The sequence below is a fragment of the Ctenopharyngodon idella genome, chromosome 19 (assembly GCF_019924925.1).
Source record: "Ctenopharyngodon idella isolate HZGC_01 chromosome 19, HZGC01, whole genome shotgun sequence".
NCBI classification, from domain to species: Eukaryota; Metazoa; Chordata; class Actinopteri; order Cypriniformes; family Xenocyprididae; genus Ctenopharyngodon; species Ctenopharyngodon idella.
In genome coordinates, this window is record NC_067238.1 from 12,605,257 (window position 1) to 12,624,219 (window position 18,963).

Here is an 18,963-nt window from a genome sequence, read left to right on the forward strand (position 1 = left end):
GACCCTTGTAAAAAGTGGGGACATATCCCACCCCCACCCCACCCACAAATTACGCCTATGTTCATATTATTTTAACTATTATTGTTGTTGGTATGGGGTTACGTTTCTGCCACAATTCTGCGTGTGCAAGATCATATTTTGAGCACGCAAAAGGGCATTTCGCATGCACGTGAACTGAGTTTTGCGGAGAAATGTTGTTCTCGCAAATAAAAAAGTATTTCGAGCGAACGAAAAATTAATTTTGCATTTAAAAGAAGTTTATTTGGATGTGCGCGGACGTTCTCTTTCGCGTGTGAAACGTTTCACTTGCTTGGTCTCCTGATACCCATGCTGAGTGCTCTCTAATCGCCGACGGCTCGCTTGCTCAACACAACAGAGCATTTCAATATGCCATAATTCCAGCCAAACAGAGATGAGGCTGCTACATTCTGATTGGCTGGCTTGACAACCAGTCACAAGACTCTCTGCTTTACCGACAGAGGAAGAGGAAAAATACATGGTGGAAGAGACGTTTGTTCAACGGCTTGAGCACTATCAAAGTCCCTTTAAGACTATATAAAGTCTTTGACACTATTTATTTTCAAGTTCAAATGTCTACCACTCGATGTAGCTTATTTTTAATCAAAATCATAACGTATTATTACATAATGGCATGTCCCAGTGTTTCCTACACCTAAGTTAACTAGTAAATTAGTCTAACTTCTTACTGATCTGCAGGTTATGTAATTAGTGGAATTCAATAGTGACTGAGCTGGGGTCTCTAATGTTACATGCTTTCAGAAATGAAGATGGACAGACTTTTCCCCTTTTAATTAGATAAGTGTGTAAGCAAGTTACAAAACTTGCCTCTGGATATTTAAAAATAAAACACATCAGATAAACGCAGAAATGCAATGTAATAACGGTATAGTAATTATCAGAATACTTCATATTCTTGAAATTATTTAAACAAAAACATTCACAACCGAGATGTTCTGTTAAAAAAAAAAAAAAAAAAAAACTATTAGCTAGCTAAAAAATAAAGACTGGATTAGTAATCTTACTATTTAGGTTTTAGCTGTCATTCTGTACTCGCTGTACATCGACACAAAACCATCAGTGGTTGACTTTTTAATGTTGTGTTCATATTTTAATGAAGTTATTACATTTACCTAATTTGCCAGTAAACCAGTTTTATTGATTGCAATAAAGAAAAAGCTATTGGGACTGTTTAAAAATGACATGTCTGTAATTACACACGCACACACATTTTTTTCCAGCACTTCTTCACACTGCACTTTTCATTCTATTGACTTCCATTCAAACGCATGCGAATGCATCAGACCAAAAACGCAAACTTGTGTGAAAAGTTTCGCATTTCGCTGCGTTCCAAAGTTCAAGTTTGGTGAACTCTGACCTGCTAATTCCAGTGCTTTGTTGTCGGCATGAACAGCAATCATGGAGGACACCAGGTTTATTCCTGCATATTTATTGGGAAAATCTTATTAAAACCAAAACTATATTTAGTGTCCCATTCAATGACAACCATATAAACTTAATGCTATCTAGATAGTCCGCTTGCTGACGATTCTGGAATTTTGGTCAAATACGACTATTTTCACTGTGTATAAAACATACAATGCACTTCAAATGATTATTCATATACTGTATGTAAATATGCACTACATTAATGATAAGATGAGACAATCTAACTGTTGTTGGAAAACAAACTAAGAAATCATGCCAGTCACTGGCATTATTCTCCCCTCCACCATGTTTAAAGTTTATGGCCCGCCCATCTTGAAAATTTGTGTGTCAAAATTATTCCCAAACTTCCCAATTGTAAACACAACATCAAAGGGCGTTCATGTACAATTTTTACCTAAGAAAACTTATGTTTACGATAATTCCAATAGCACGTGAAGGCAGCATTAATCTATTCTAACCTGCTTATTTTTAAGAAAAGATCATTCTTTGTACAGTCTATGAATGTGTACATCATCAGTTGAAGATTCCCCCGAGAAATGTATGTCACCCAATAGTCACATGTTTGACATCTAATTTCACTTATGTAAGACTTTATCTTTCTAAAAAAAAAAAAGGCAATATGCAAGGTAAATATGTGTAATTATGGTTTATTCTGATCAAAATCATTATCTTATTTGGTGGAACATTAAAAGACAGAAATAGCCCATGTAGATTAAACTATTTACAACAAATTGCATACATTTGAGTTATTTGTTATTGATGAACATACATGCTAAAACCACTACTATTATACATTATCACAGTCAAACACAGTATTTAATTATTTCCTCCAGTTAGCTAAATAGAAATTAGAGTTAGCTAAAAAATTAAAAACATGTAAGCATTTCATTACAAGAGCCAATATTTGGAGCACACAATGTCATGCTAGTTTAGTACACATATAGTTCTATACAAAATGTATGTTTTATCTGTAATCAGCTTACATGATCTATGAGTAAATGTTCCAAAACTCAGTCATCAATCAATCTCTGAATGGAAGGCTCTGTCCATAATTGACAGAGAAGTCACTTCTCAAGTCACCCCTGCAGGGAAAGGAGGTATACAAAGTATACAATTATCATTAAACAACTGAAGTGGGTTTCTTAACATAGATGCCTTGACTAAACCATCATAGAAGATCAACCTATAGAAAGTCTAATAATATTACATATAACTTGCTCACAATATCATTACCACTCACCTTCACAAACTCTTGGTCTCTTCCGACCGATTTGATTAATTCTGTGCCACAGATAAGCTTTTATTTCAGCTTCACAGTCTGCCCTCAACACACTCTGCTTTGATGCAGCATCTGAGAGAGGAAACTCGAAGAATTAATTGGAAATATGTGGGATGGTAGTCCTTCATACTCGTGAGTCGCAACCACTCTTGTACACTTTTAAGATTAAATTGGTAGACATCACAGAGTTCACCAAGTGGTTGAATTTACAAATACAGACAAAACATAAGTAAATACAAACTTTCTTGGTATGTGGGAAGTGTTCATGCAGCAGTGAGTTTACCTCGGATTACATCTGTTAAAATAAGCCTAGAGAAGGCCTTTTTCTCTCCTCTCCCCTGCCAGTTGAACTCCTTAGCCAGATCATCTGTTAGGACTTGCTGCATAATATTCTTAATCACATCCTTGGCCCCAAAACCTCCAAGCCTTGACAGATATTTTAACTGTAAAAAAAATACTTTTAAATATTTAATTAAATGTTTTAAATTAAATTGAAAACATTTTGTGCAATGACTACAAAACTATACAGTATATGTAGAATATAGCTCATTTGCACCATCTTACACCAACTAGTTGATCAAGGAACCAGAGCTGGGTGATTGAGAACTTGAAATAGTTGTGTTATGCTAATCAATAGAAAGAGATAATAATTAAGTTTAATAATATTATAACACTGTAGTTAATGTCCATGTATTTAATGTATTTAATTTTAGAGTGTACATTACAGCTAACTGTATATCATCCCTTTCTTGAAATGCTGTGTTGACTCACATATTTTTGCCGTGTTGTTGCATTAGTGAGCTCCATTTCAGTCCTGACCACATCTTCAAAGGTTCTAAGAGGCAGATTTGGGCTTGTTTTAATATCTTTATTGGGCAAGCTGGTACTGCTGGGGGATTCAGAGGCCGTATTCTCTTTCAGTAGTTTCTTTAACATGGCAGAGTTTTCCTGAACCGTGCTCTTGATGTCTCTCAGCATTTGGAGGAGATCGTCCTTGTCTGTTGTGTAAGATGAGTTGTGTTGTAATTACAAAAATAGAGAAAAGAAAAAACTCAAACTGATTATGACAAAAGAAGCTGACTCACCGTCAGCTGGCATTCTGGATGTAGATGGTGTAGGAAGAGGTCTTTGTCTTTGTAGTATTCCAGGGAATCCAGTGGCTAATAGAAAAGATCTTTATTTGAAAATAAACAATGCTTTAACAAAATGGTAGTAATTAATCCTTTGACCTTATAATAGGTAAACTCCTTTAAACAAATCTTGGTTTTGGAACAAAGTGCGAGTATCTGTTACTTACCGTTCTTTCTGTTCTGTAATTTCTTTTTGCCCCTCTTTTGCCTTATCAAAAGAGACTGCAATAAGAAAAATATTTTATGATATTATTTGAGAACTTAATAAAAAAAATCCTAAATTTAAACAATTATATTAAAATAGTGACCATTACCAGATTCCTTGTGAAAGCTAATATTCAGTTTCTCCCATGTTTTCCCTCCTGTTTCAGGTTTAACTCTGTTCTGAACAGCTTCCATGCACTTCTCTGGTGATTTGAATGGGGGCCAGTAACTTTGTTTCTTGTCTGTGCTCAACCAGTGTGATGGTGCCACCATCACCTCATCTGAGTCTTGCAAGGTAACAACTGCATACATTGTCTGTCTAGAGAAGGGGGAAAAGAATTATGTTTAGCTCTAATTGAAAAAAAAAATGCTTGATTTTATAGTAAATTGAAAAGTTAACCAAACAAATCATCATAAAGTCATGGGAATGATGAAATTCTGACAAAATACACAGAAACAACCAATTCACAGTATTTTTTCTTCTTCATTTTTTGGACTACCTCAGTTGCACAAATTATGGCACAAGCTAAATCTCTACACTGAATGTAAATGCATGTATATTATTAATAACAAATCAGCAAATGAGAGCTCATGATCCTCACCTTCCATCACCCTCTATCAAAATGTCTTTTTCCTCATTTATAATAGACCAAATATCACGCTCTTCACACAATCTCCTCTCTGTATTGCCTTTGTCTGTTTTAGACCAACTGGCTTCTGATTTTTCCTCTGTGTTATGAACAAGTGTTTCCTCCTTCCTTTTATTCCAATCCTCATCCTTAGACTCATTTCCCAAGCACTTTAATTGTTTACCATTAACATTTCCTTTGGATAATTCCTTAATGTAGTACACTTCATTATCTCTGTTTCTCACAGCAGCTATTACTTCCTCAAGGTCCTCAGGTTGGATGCAAAGTATCACACTTTCTTTGAAAACCAGAATATCATTCTGTTTTAAATGCCCAGTTAATGCAGAAACAAAGCATTTCAGAGCCAGTGTAATGAGAACTGGGGTCAAAGGGCAGCCCTGATCCAGCAGTTTGTCTCTCTCAATTAAAACTTCTACAGATTCAGTATCTGCTTCTGGTGCATCTCTGAGAAGGTTTTTCACAATAAGGAAATCTTGATACAGAGTCGGGTTTTATCCTTAAGGCAACCTCATCTCAGTGCAGAAGGTTTTGGGAGTGATCATTACAGTAGCTGATTTTTTTGGTACTCGACCCTTTGACTGAGACTCCAAGAAATAATCTAACTGTTAAAAAAGTGTTGGCTATCATCATATGGACTTTTCAGTTTCATTAAAGTGTTTCTCAGAGCAGTTGAAAGCACCTCTGTGGATTCTGTCATAGAGTGTCTTTATATATGGAATTAGATCCTGAATGTTGTCTTTATAGAAGGAAACTGGGATGCTGTCTTTATAGAAGGAAACTTGGATGCCGTCTTTATAAAAGGAAACTGGGATGCCGTCTGGTCTCGGTGTGTCTGACACTTGAAGAGAATGTACAGCTGACACAATGTCAACCTCACTGACCGCATGTGAGCTTTCTTCACACAGTGATGAACCCATCTCATCTGTCAAAAGATCTAAAAAATTAGTTTCCTATTGTTGTATTCCCTGTCTTTGTAATTTTGAGTCGTGAGTAAGGAAAAAAAGTTATCATGTATCTGTATTTCCCACAATTGCCACTTTCTGCTTAACAAGGTGTTAAGATTCTAACAGAACCCATGGTATAGTTTTTTTATTTTTTTCCTACCATTTTATTGATTTATTTTAGACCCTAAACCCTACGCAATCCCTCAACATAACCACTTTTATTGAGTATAAAATGAATAAATAAAATGTAACAGGTTCAGTAAAATATACATGGTACAGTATTGTTGCATTATAACATTAAATAGATATTTTTGAGAAGCTAATCCCACTCCTACCTCTAAACCTAACATTAAACAATTTTTTAATTTATACAGTATAAAGGAAATGCATTCACAGTGCTCTCTGGCAGTATACAGTATTTTTGTATGAGGTACATAGCTAAATTTAAGTTGTTAGTCACTGATAATCTTATTCCAGTCTACTGTCCAAATATAAAAGTAATTGTATGTGTGGTAGATCCACACTTTACATAAAATACTTTACGTAAAATAAAAAGGAATTCTCACAAGATCACGTTGCAGAAATGGAAGGAAAAAAACAACAACTAAATAATGGTTTTTAATGTTATAGCTCTTTTAATAATAGCTTTTTTAAAACTCTACATGGGTGCCTTCCTTGCTTTGTTAAATGTTTGAGAGATAAATTAAACAACAATACTATTGTGTATTTCTTTGGACTGTTGTGAGTCTATAAAAGGACAAAATACATTTTTAGACAACTACGTTTTAGAATTTTAGTTAACTTTAAGCATCATAATAATTTGAAGGAAATGTTACCTTTTATCTCAGAATAATGTGTGGGACAGTAGACTGACGTTGATTCAGCTGTCAAGTCAAGCAGAGTAAGATTTCAGAATAAGGTTATCTGGTTCACCTTTGTGTGTTGTCAGGATTATGTTTTGTTCATAATGTTTTCTCCACCATGGCTCCTCCCTCCCTCCACTCCCCCATGGACTGTTTTGCTCCTGAATGTTCTCCGTCTCCGTTGTCGTGTTCTCTGTATACAACAGTCACATGTTACAGGTGTGGACTTATTCATGCATTAAGCAAATGGAATGAGAATAAGAATAATTGTAAAATCAGTAGTATGTATTTATTATGTATGTAGTATGTATTTATTTGCATGTGTTTTATTTTATTCTATAATATTCTTTAGCACAAAAATTAAGAGTTTTTATCATTAGGTCAATATATAGTGACCATATCAGGATGAGGTTTTGATGCAAGAGTCACTGGCAGTTGTCCATTTTTGTTTGGTTTTTCGTTTAGTGTGTAGAAATGATAAATGTTAAAATAAAACTTGATTGCTAGTTATCTGTACAATGGTTAATTTACCAAACCTCTCGGCTCTGTTTGATGAACATCGGCAGCAGTAGTTTTGTTATTGACTCACATATGGAAATGTTAATAAGGGGACACAAGAGTTTGCATATTGTTTACATTTCTCCTTTGCATGTTACCTTTTATATCTCTGTGTTTGCTCTTAGGCGAGGTTGCATGAATGACAATCACAACAAACTGCATTTCTGTTTGCCACCACCCTGTATTATTAAATCACATGGAAATTAAGCAAGTCCAAATTCGCAAAGCTGTGATAATATTTAACTATTAATATTTATTTAAAGACTATTTAGATGCCTTTAGATGGGACTTTATACCTAACCCTAACCCTATTCTAAGAATAGTTAATCAGCCATATTGATCATGTTTATTAATAAAATAGTTTTTCTGGAGCTTGACAACCACAGGCTACGGCCGTCTTTGATAGAGCAGCATGATTGTCTCATGTTCATAGTTTTACTTTAGAAATACTTTGTCCTTATTTCTTGGCCCCACCCTAACAGTGTCCAGGTGTGTCCTATTAGTTTGTAAATGATGAGGGCAAAGTCACTTCTATATTTATAGCAGGGATAGGCAACATCGGTCCTGGAGTCACGCTGTCCTGCAGACTTTAGCTCCAGCCATGAAAAAAAATCACCTGCCTGTAGCCTTGAGGCTCATGCCATGTCGTAATTACCACAATTAGGCTACATGTAAATTTTAACTTGTAAAAAGCATTTTCGTCATCGTAGAGCTCTTAATTACAGCTGGTAAGATGGGAATTGTCTCAGAGCTCCAACTTAGGTGTTGACAGTGGTGCCATAGAAACACATAATTCCCAGTCCGAGGACGTGAACAGCTCCCAATATAAAGTCACATGTTGTCATCTTGAGACTACAGTAATCATGACATGGCGGGAATGCAGCATTAGCAATCCTGAAAACATTCATTAGCTTTTTCAGGTGTGTTTTATTTGGGTTAGAACTTGGAGCTAAACTCTGCAGGACAGCAGCACTCCAGGTAGGGTTGCCAACTGTTCCCTACACAATTTATGGTAACACTTTAGTATAGGGAACACATATAAACTATTAACTATGACTTTTCCCTCAATAAACTCCTAATTTATTGCTTATTAATAGTTGGTAAGGTAGTTAAGTTTAGGTATTCGTTAGGATTAAGAATGTAGAATAAGGTCATGCAGAATAAGGCATTAATATTTGCTTAATAAGTACTAATAAATAGCCAATATTCTAGTAATATGCATGCTAATAAGCAACTAGTTAAAAACAAAAAAGCTAAAATAAAGTGTTACCGTATTTATTTACCCTTATTAGTTATTAAAGAATTATCCTACTTCATATAGTTCATGTCCAGCACAACCACCTGTAAATGGACATGAGAGAGCGGGAAGGGGTGTACAGGCTAAAGTGACAACTCATAGTAATCGCACGCCTCATTAAAAAAAAAAAAAAAAAAAAAAGATAATATTTATTCATTATAATAGCTATATAGGCTAGGACACCTTGACAGCTTCTTGTGTTTCAGAGGAAGGGACATTTTTTGTTAGCAAATTTTTATTTGTATAAGTGTTTTTGACCCTCTGGATTTTATGAGGATGTACAGCTATGCCTTTTGTGTGTATTACACAATAAAATACCAGTATTATTATACTGTACAATACTGGTAATAGTTTTGCAACCTGTAATTGTTTAGAATTTTGGGTCCCACTTTATATTAGGTGGCCTTAACTACTATGTAAATTTAAATTACTCATTTGATACAGTGCACTTATTGTGTACATGTTTTTACGTTGTAGTTATATATATATTTTTTTTTAATTTCACTGTTGACACTTTCCTTCCTATCACCAGTAGATGTCAGTATAATGTCTAAAATCACAGTGATTTTGCCAGCAAAAAAGAAAAAGAAAGAAAGAAAGAAAGAAAGAAAGAAAGAAAGAAAGAAAGAAAGAAAGAAAAGCATGGGCAGAGGAGAAATAATCTGTAATATTGGTTTATTTTAAATGGAGTCATGTAATTTAACAAACATTGTAAGACAAAAATAGCCAAAAGATGTATACATTTAGGTTTTTTTTGTTTTAGTATTAAGAAAGTCAAGTTTTTGCAGTAATATGACATTTTTCTCTCTCCTCTTTTTAGGTAGGTTTAATAGTTTTCAGGTACAGAAATAAAGTAAACAAATGTAAAATAGCACTGTATATTCTTCACTGTATAAATTAAATACATATTAATCCTTCTTTATTGTAACAGACTTTATTGTGATTAATGTTCTAATTTATTTTTAAAATCGGCCGATAAATATCGGCGCATCCCTAATATATATATATATATATATATATATATATATATATATAATATATATACAGGGGCGCCTGCAGGATTTTATCTCAGGGTACGCACAGAACTAGTACCCGACACACCCTTGAACCTAGACCACTACGAAGTTCAAATCCATTTACTAACATTTTAAATAGCCTATATAACAAAAAATATATTACATTGTCATATGTTCTGTCCTATAGCCGGTAAAACAATAAAATAACAGCACAATTTACTTGCCTTAAACAACTCAGAAGGTAATATTAGTATTATTATAATTATTGTTTTTTGTTGTTACATTTAATTTATTGCCACACTTTAATATGTGAATTATATTATCAGAAAACTGAACTCATTTAACGTCGTCAGGCTTTTTTATTTGTGCTTAATGGGTAAAACAATGGAGCTGCGCACTCGGGTTTATGGCTGTTGTACATTTTACCCGTCACAAGATGGCACTGTTTCTCTTAATGCTCTGAAACTTTTCCCGAAACATTCAGAGAAAAGCTTCAAATATTTAAGGTTTCATTTCTCCATCCCTACTCAGTAGTTTTAGGCCTTTTGCAAATGTTTCAATCAAGTTTAGCTGTTTTAGAGAGCGTTTAAACATGTTGAGCTTGTTTGTTAAATCTATAGTAATATTTTTTATGTGTGGAAAAGGTGACGAAACTAAACTATCCAATCAGATTTCTTCACCCATATCCCCCACGCCCACCCATGCACGCACATAAACACATTTGACTTCACAACACACAAAGGCACACCTTTATTTATTCTCATTCTCTCTTGCTTTCTTAATGTCATAAGTGTACACAGAAAGATTTTAATAATCAATGTGTGTGTGTGTGTGTGTGTGTGTGTGTGTGTGTGTGTGTGTGTGTGTGTGTGTGTATCCAGTTAGATAAAAGCTGAGGGATTCATGATCAAAACTAAAAGTCATCCAAAAGGTTCCATTGTACTCCCATCTTTGGCTGGTTGTCCGTCAGTGAGGGAGAAGCCACATTAAAGATCTCAGGCTCAGGACCTGCAGTGAAGAAGTGTAAATACAAGATATAAAAATGATAAATAAACGAGGTGGTTTCTATAGAGTTAGGCATTGGCTAAAAGAAGACCATGATAAGATCACCCTATAGCATGCATTTCTCAGGCAAATACATTACACTTTCCCAGCCATTTGATTGGTGTTTTAAAACGTCTTTTGGAAAAAATAAGTGTAATATGCATTAGATGTGGTTCAGAGTAGACGGCTAAACACTGAGCAGATTGTATTTCATATAAGCATCCGATATTGAATGATTTATTTTTAAATGGAAGTTAACTTAAAATCAAATAACAAAGGAAATTCCCGAACATATGTCAGGAGTCCATCTGTATTTAAAAAATAGTCCCATGAGTGCATTGACATACTGTCTATCATCACCCACCTGCTTGTTCTCTTTGTCTCTTCCGAGTGAGTCGATCAGCTAGGTAACTCAGATATTTTTTAATTTCTGTTTCACAGTCGACCCTCATTACATCTCTTTTCACTGCAGCCTCTGAAAAAGGAAACTTGATAAATGAATTGGAAATACTCAAGCTGTCACAAATCAAGCCTCCAGAGGGCGCCATCACCTGACTACTGTTTCCTCACAGACTTCATTCTCTGCTGCCTGCCTTTATTACTGTGACCTGTCTGCCTGGATTACATTTATACTGTTTGCTGTCTGCCCTGATCTACTGCCTGGTTTACGATTACGTCTCTGCTTTCCCCTGTTTATACCTGTCGTCGGTGATTGACCCTTGCCTGTTTGTTCTATGAGCATCTCTGTTAATAAAGCTGTGCATGGATCCTAACTCAGTTGACTCACAACTCAGTTGCAATCACAATCCCCATTAAAATTATTTTGTCCATACTGAACAGGCCTGTTAGGGACAAATAGGTCAAACTGGAGGTCTTTAAATATGCTTTAAGCTTAGTCCATTGAAATTTTGATTTGAAAGTGAAGACAAATGCAGACATAAATAAAAACAGACATTTTAAGTATGTAGGGTGTGTTCATGCAGCAGTGAGTTTACCTCTGATTACATCTGTTAAAATAAGCTGAGATAAGGGTCTTTTCTCTCCTCTCCCCTGCCAGTTGAACTCCTTAGCCAGGTCATCTGCTAGGACTTGCTGCATAATATTCTTAATCACATCCTTGGCCCCAAAACCTCCAAGACTTGACAAATATTTTACCTGTGAAGAAAATAGTGGGAATTATTTATTATTATAAATATGCAATATTTGATTCTAATTGGTCAATCATTGAATGGTCAAATATTTTGTATACTGACCACTATACTGCTGTCTGCCTGGGCTATTGCTTTTAGAAGATTTAAGAAAGTAAGATAATAAACATTTTGACTCAAATCAATATTTTGTGGAACAAGTAGGGCATTGTACAGTCAGTCTGTCATTATTGCAAAATAAACGTCTTTGGGACATTTCCAGTAAGGTTTATTTTTTGATATTGACCACAGTATCCCTTTAAATTGTTTAAATTGGTATAAACGCTGTGCTGACTCACATATTTGTTGCGTGCTTTTGCATTTTTGAGCTCTCTTTCAATCCTGTCCACATCTTCAAAGGTTCTAAGAGGCAGATTGAGGTTTGTTTTGAAATTTTTAGTGGGCAAGCTGGTACTGCTGGGGGCTTCAGAAACCGTATTGTCTTTCAGTAGTTTCTTTAACATAGAAGAGTTTTCCTGAACCGTGCTCTTGATGTCTCTCAGCACACAGAGGAGCTCCTCCTTATCTGTTGTGTAGAATGTTTTTTTCTGTAAGTACAGAAAAGAAAAAACAACACACTTTTCCAACTGATTTTGACAAAAGAAGCTGACTCACCATCAGCTGACATTCTGGAAGTAGATGCGGGTGGTACAGGAAGAAGCGGTTGTAAAGTTTCAAGTTTTTGTCTTTTTAGTGTTCCAATGAATCCAGTGGATAATAGATATGACCTTTATTTGAAAATAAACAATGCATTTTTATTTCACCTTTTCATGGATCAAATCTTTTGCACAAATTTTTTATTGGAAACAAAATGTTTCTGTTTTTGCTACCGTTCTTTCTGTTCTTTAATTCCTTTTTGCCCTTCTATTGCCTTTTCGAAAGTACCTGCAATAAGATACATATTATTTAAAAACCTAATAGTACAAAATAATTGTAAAGGTACCTAAATTTTAAAAGTTATTTTAAAATTGTAATTGTTACCATGTTCTCTGTGAAAGCTAATATTTAATTTCTCCCATGGTTTCCCTCCTGTTTCAGGTTTACATTTTTTCTGAACTGCTTCCATGAACTTTTCTGTTGATTTGAATGGGGGCCAGAAACATTGTTTCTTGTCTGCACTCAACCAACTAGATGGAGCCACCATCACCTCATCTGAGTCTTGCAAGGTAACAACTGCATACATGATCTGCCTAGTAAAAAAGAGAACAAGAAAAAACAAGACAGGATATTTATCCTTGATTGAAAAATAAATATTTCATAATAAATTAGAAAGTTGACCGATCAAATCATCTTAAAAGGATTTTTTTTTTTTTCTGAAGAAAAAAAATTCACAGGTATTATTTTCCCATTAGCTAGGCTAGCCTTGTGTTGTTTAATCAGTAGATGTCTAGGTTAGTCCCCTCACTGGCACACATTTTGGCACAAGCAAAATTTCTATATTGAATGCAGTATAACAAATCAGCAAATGAGATCTTGGTCATCTTCATGATCCTCACCTTCCATTACTCTCCATTGAAATGTCTTCTTCCTCACTTATTATAGACAATAAATCACTCTCTTCACACACCCTATTGCCTCTACCCATTTTTAAGTATTTTTCTTGTGCTTCTTCCTCTGTGTTATTCACATTTGTTTCTGTTTCTGCCTCATTCTCAGACTCATTTTCCAAGCACTTTAATTGTTCATCATTAACATTTCCTCTGAATAATTCCACAGTGTCATATACTTCATTATCTCTGCTCTTCACAGCTGTCATTACATCCTCAAGGTCCTCAGGTTGGATGCAAACTATAACGCTTTCTCTGAAAACCTGAATATCATTTTTTATTTTTAAATGGCCAGCTAATTTAGAGGCAAAACATTTGAGAGCCAGGGTTATGAGAACTGAGGTCAAAGGACAGCCCTGATCCAGCAGTTTGTCTCTCTCATCTGAAACATCTACAGATTCATTATCTACATCTGCTGCATCTCTGAGAAGGTTTTTCACAATGAGGAAATCCTGATACAGATTTGGGTTTGTGCGTTTTTGCTCTTCTATCTCATCCTTAATACAAGACAAATGTATCTGAGTGCAGAGTGTTTTAGAAGTGATCATGACAGAAGCTGAAACTTTTGGTATTCGCTGCTTAGACTCCAAGAAATCATCTAGACGTCTTGCCAGAATAGTTGCGATGATGAGGTAGTCAGCGTTGAAAAAGTGTTGATTTTCGTCATGTGGACTTTTCACAGTTTCATTAAAGTGTGTCTCAGAGCAGTTGAAAGCACCTCTGTGGATTCTGTCATAGAGCATCTTTATGTATGGAATTAGATCCTGAATGTTGTCTTTATAGAAGGAAACTGGGATGCCGTCTGGTCTCGGTGTGTCTGACACTTGAAGAGAATGTACAGCTGACACAATGTCAACTTCACTGACCGCATGTGAGCTTTCTTCACCCAGTGATGAACCCATCTCATCCGTCAAAAGATCTTTTTTTAAATTCCACCATTCGTGTATCTGGGGAACTTTCTGAAAAAGCATTGTGGGAACATTGTTGATCTCCAAGGACAGAGAACGATGGTCACGCATCTCTGAGTCTCTGATTTCACAACTTCTGACACGCCACATACATTCTTCTGGAACAAAGAAGTAATCCAGCCTGGACACAACTTGACTGTGGAATGTATAATCCTGCTTTATGGGGTTCTTTCTTCTCCAGACATCAACTAGCTGAAGAGATTTTATAAACTTCTTCAGACAACAGCGCAGCTTTCTGTGGATTGGCCTGTCTGTCACCTTTTTGGAATTGTCTTTGTCTATAAATGGATTGAGAACTGTGTTGAAATCTCCACCAATCACCAGCAGCCCTGTGGTCATTGACTGAAGGTACCTTGAAAGTTTATCAAGGGTTTTTACATCAGTATGATGGTTATAAACACTAACCATTGTGTACAGCTGACCTTCCAGTTTACATTTCAACACAACATAAGCTCCACAGTTATCTTTTTCATCACTTATACATTCAAAATCTAGTCTTTTCTTCACTAGTATGGCTGTTCCCTTGCTAGAGGAGGTATACTTTGTGTAGAAAACTTCCCACTCCTTTTTTAGGTCTTCTATAATATGTCTGTCTCCTTCTCCAATATGCGTCTCTTGTAAAAAAACAACATCAGCATTTTGTAGTTCTTGAAATTTGTATTCTTTTTTTTCTTTAAGTCCATTAACATTCCATGTAATGAAATTTATGGACTGAGTAGCCATCGACAGATCTGCTCTCACAGACCAGTGAGATCTTCTGCTTAGTTCCCTGTCAAAACAAAGAGTGATGGAAGGTATAGGAACTTTGTTTTATGACACACCCAAAAATACAAATTTGAGTGTAAATTTCAAGGAAAGCACGACATTTAGAAGCCTAAGTACAACTCCAAACATATTGCTTTACTTGCTTTTGTATTGGTTATTTTTTTGACACCAATGTTGTTTGATAGGTTATAGCTGTTTCTCCCACAACTGCTGTGTGCTTCTAAACCATGTGTTGAAATCCTTAAGATCAGTGGTTCTCAATCTTTTTAGGGCCAGCGCCCCCCAAGTGCAGGTCCATTACGGGCCCCCACCAAATAATGGGCCTTTATTATTAATAAATATAATTATTATTATTATCATCCTCATTAAAAAGGCAAAGCAGTTCATTATAATCAGTGATACTGTCTACCCTTGATGCAGATGCCCTGTTCATTTTCTACTCCATGTGCTTGTGCCACCTCTGACAACAGGACAAATGGATTTGAAATATTCCCTTTGAAATGTCCTTGGATGCACCCAGTGTAGACACAGAATGTTACGGGCCATATTCTTTTGCAAGTAATTACAAGTTTCAGCTTGTCTCATCAAACATCTTTGGTATAAACTTGCCTTAATACCAAAAATATTGCTTCCAGCGCCCCCCAGTGTTCTCTCAATGTCTCTTTTGAGAAATGCTGTTCTTGATCATGACCAGTTTTGACACGAAACGAAACCAAAAGAAAATTTTGGTAAAATGTTGCAACAATATGTAATTTTTTTTTTTTTTTTTTTCACTACAGACATAAAATGGTTAACACAGCTTAATTAACTCTTAAGGTTTAGTTAAGTTTTAGAATTTAGCTAACTTCAGGGATGCAAACAGGTAAGGGTAAAAAAGGTGATAACATTGTTTATTTATTTTTTTACTACCTTATATGTCCAAAACTGTAATTTTTCATACACACAAAAAAAATAAATAAAAAAAAAATAAAAATTACATATTGTTGCAACATTTTACCAAAATCAACATTTGGTCAAAATCTCATGTTATAGCTGAAGTGCTATGCAGGCTATTAAAGTCAATATTGGCTGATTAGACGGCAATACTGAGCTAAACTGCAAACTGTTTGCACTCTATCTTCACCGTTCTCACATCTCAGACCTTAAAATACATAAAATATCACCCTTAATAGACATAGTTTTTAAAGTAAAGAGTAAAAGAAACACTGTACAGTACTTATTGAAAAAAACAGTTCTTTATTTACCCTAGTAAGTACTCATCCTCACCCGATAAAAACACTTTCTCAATGGATCTATACAAATCCCATAGGTGACCTGTTTTGATCTCAAAAAGGTGAGTCGTCACTGAAAGGTGAGGACTTTGCATCTATATAACTTTAAGCACCAGAATAATTGGAGGAAAGAATTACCTTGTATCTCTCAGGATAAAACACTGCCGTCAGTTCAGTTGTCAGGTTGAACAAAGAGTAAGTCTTCTGACGTTAGATTTGCTTATCGACTCACTCTTGGGCGTGTACTTCTTGGTAAATCGCAGTTTCAATTAAACAGCCTGTGTTTTAAAGGGATAGTTTACACAAAAATGAAAGTTCTGTCAACATTGTTTCCCAACATTCTTAAAAATATTTTTGTATAACATCAATTGTCTCTTTTTATTTTTCTCTTTATTAAAGCCTTTTCCTTATTTCCAATCTAAATCTATAGATTTATCTATAGTTGATGACTTTTAATAGGTTTATTTTCCAAATAAGTCTAATTAATTGTGTTTTTGTCAGCACTAGATTTAGGCTGTTTTTACTCTTTTACAAAAAGAATAGTTTCATGTAACAGGGAACATTAAAGTGAAAGCAAATGAAATGAAAGCTAATAAACAAATTGTTCTTAGATCTGTTGCCTGGAGGCAAACTGAATATTTTCCACACAGAGTTGGATGTCTGTATAGTATGTCTTCATTAGATCTTCATTATTGTAAAGATAAAGTGTTACATCCCCAGTCTAGGGTCAGGGAAAATAACAAAGTTTTATTTACACCCAAACTGCTCAAATTCTCTCCTTTTCATTTTTATGTTCAACACCACCATCACCATAAAACAAAGAAACAAACTGGCTTCAGGGTTGGGCCAAGGCCAAAATAACAAATCAACAAGAAAGAAAGAAAGAAAGAAAAAGAAAACACTTTTTACAGAAGCACACCAAATTTACTATATTAGCCACAACAACAATCACATCCAAATACACTCTCCTCCTCAGCCTCCCGCACGAAAATGGGCGTCTCTATCACTTTTAAAACATGCAAAGTTCAATCTCAGCCAACCGCCGTGCACCCTACCGGCACGTTCATAAGGCGGGGCAACCAGAGGGAGAGGGGGGAGAAGAAGAGAGGAAGAGACAAACAACAGCAACAGAATACATCTCGTGACGTAACAACAGGCTTCAGATATGTTGTCATTCGAACTGATGTCACATTTTTAAAGTAACTGAGATGGTACTGAGGAGGAACATGATCTCTGAAACAATTGAAATGTTCTCTGATTTCTTCGGGACAAAGATTAAGAGATTTTATCATTAAGTCAATATGTCAGTGAATAATGATTCACATTTAAGCATTTGCATTTGTCCTAAGTTGTAGTTGTACATTTTGTTGTGTATATGTGCACTTCCAGGTATACATTTTATGTTGGTGTGCTTATAAATGTTTAAATAAAACTTGATTGCTTGTTAAACATGTTCAGATTTTGGAGGATCTCGTTTGAGGAACATTATATGAACATCATTAACAGGAGTCATTTTGTTGACTCATAGCATACAAATGTGTCAAAGGGGTCATGAACTGCGTTGGTTTATTGTTTTATAATGTTTTCTGGGGTGCACTTATAATGTTAGTATGCTTTTTACATCCAAAATTGTCATGATTTATAAATAAAAGGCATTTTTATCCCTCTGGTTTGAACGCTCCGTTTTAAGGGGCTACATGTTGTGAGACTTCAGTGTAAACGCCCACTGCTGTGATTGGCTAACATCTTTCCATTTGAAATAGCCAAGTATTACTCTCTTTTAACGCGTTTTTACTATTACAGCTCTCAAAGTTAACTAATCGTGAAAAGTGTTGCATTACATTTAGATCTATGGCATTATATTTAGATAGTGGCATGAAAGGTTGCAGAGATGAACATTGTAGCCGATCACAGACATGTTGAGCGCATGAAAGCAGTGATCTCGTCATTTCAACTCAATTTCTGTACACTAACAAATGCTTTCATCTTCACTAACAGTGCAAACGCAATATAACTAAAAGATTTGTTAAATAAAACGGGAGTTTTGCGCGCCAGTCACTGATAAACTCGTGCTGTTTGATTGACAGCTTCAGCGCGCGCTGCTCCAACGATTGCAAAGGGAGCTTTCTTTGATCGCTTTCTTTATATAATGTAATCACTGTTAAACAGATTACAGATCATTCTACAAAGAGAAACAACGCAAGTTGACGTTTAGTCAAGGGTTTGATTTACTGACACACAGACAAAGAGACTGTACATGAATCATTACATATCAGATCAGACATTAGAATTAACACAGTTACTTACATGTTGTTGCGTTACTGTCGAGTCCAGGCACTGCACAATATTTTGTAATCCTTAACGGCATGCTTATTGCTTGGTAGCTCGAACTGGTTTAGCACCACATAGGCCTATGTTACTTAGGCTACCTATTCTATTGCATGTCATGCATGAATTGGTGGGCAGGGCTAAACAGGCAGTGATGATGTAGGCGTTGATCTTCTTCTGCAGAGGCGGTGTTACGAGATTTTCGGTTTCTGAGATTTTCGGTTTCCGAAGGCGGTGCATACATGAATATTAATGAGTTCCCATTCAGTCGGTCACATTCGACGTACGTCGGACAGACCGATGAATAGGAATCTCGGTAGAGAGGCCAGTCTGCTTCGAGCGTAACTAAACGAGCCAATGCACATTGGCATGCAATCATATGCATCAGCTGCTCGCCTCGCAGCGCGGGTATTTCATGAGCATCTTCAGCTTTTCGCTTCGGAGC

The 18,963-nt window shown here is 35.6% G+C and overlaps 2 protein-coding genes and 1 long non-coding RNA gene across 6 annotated transcripts in view; 1 reads left to right on the forward strand and 2 right to left on the reverse strand.

Annotated features, from left to right (window-relative positions):
• Nucleotides 1–2,098: 2,098 nt before the first annotated feature.
• LOC127500722 (uncharacterized) lies at nucleotides 2,099–6,641 on the reverse strand. 2 transcript variants are annotated; one of them, XM_051872137.1, is made up of 8 exons: nucleotides 6,511–6,641; nucleotides 4,191–4,399; nucleotides 4,044–4,098; nucleotides 3,832–3,920; nucleotides 3,518–3,744; nucleotides 3,030–3,189; nucleotides 2,708–2,818; nucleotides 2,099–2,549 (listed from the first exon to the last, which is right to left on the reverse strand). In XM_051872137.1, the coding sequence occupies exons 2-8, from the start codon at nucleotides 4,390–4,392 to the stop codon at nucleotides 2,539–2,541; spliced, it is 855 nt and encodes a 284-aa protein (XP_051728097.1). In that variant the 5' UTR covers nucleotides 4,393–4,399; nucleotides 6,511–6,641; the 3' UTR covers nucleotides 2,099–2,538. The 2 variants fall into 2 exon arrangements, with proteins under 2 accessions (XP_051728097.1, XP_051728098.1); XM_051872138.1 differs by lacking the exon at nucleotides 6,511–6,641 and adding an exon at nucleotides 4,683–6,477.
• A 3,493-nt stretch (nucleotides 6,642–10,134) lies between these two features.
• LOC127500713 (uncharacterized) lies at nucleotides 10,135–16,510 on the reverse strand. Of its 3 annotated transcripts, none has more exons than XM_051872111.1 (8): nucleotides 16,329–16,510; nucleotides 12,621–12,829; nucleotides 12,470–12,524; nucleotides 12,255–12,367; nucleotides 11,939–12,165; nucleotides 11,448–11,607; nucleotides 10,817–10,927; nucleotides 10,135–10,416 (listed from the first exon to the last, which is right to left on the reverse strand). In XM_051872111.1, the coding sequence occupies exons 2-8, from the start codon at nucleotides 12,820–12,822 to the stop codon at nucleotides 10,322–10,324; spliced, it is 963 nt and encodes a 320-aa protein (XP_051728071.1). In that variant the 5' UTR covers nucleotides 12,823–12,829; nucleotides 16,329–16,510; the 3' UTR covers nucleotides 10,135–10,321. The 3 variants fall into 3 exon arrangements, with proteins under 3 accessions (XP_051728071.1, XP_051728069.1, XP_051728070.1); XM_051872109.1 differs by lacking the exon at nucleotides 16,329–16,510 and adding an exon at nucleotides 13,136–14,877; XM_051872110.1 differs by lacking the exons at nucleotides 10,135–10,416; nucleotides 10,817–10,927; nucleotides 11,448–11,607; ... (1 more) ...; nucleotides 12,255–12,367; nucleotides 16,329–16,510 and adding an exon at nucleotides 13,136–14,877 and having other exon boundaries at nucleotides 12,448–12,524.
• Nucleotides 14,926–18,963, forward strand: part of LOC127500729 (uncharacterized) — a 74,720-nt gene continuing 70,682 nt past the window's right edge. Inside the window, exon 1 of the long non-coding RNA XR_007926408.1 lies at nucleotides 14,926–15,072. This is a non-coding gene — a long non-coding RNA (uncharacterized LOC127500729). The remainder of the gene's footprint in view (nucleotides 15,073–18,963) is intronic.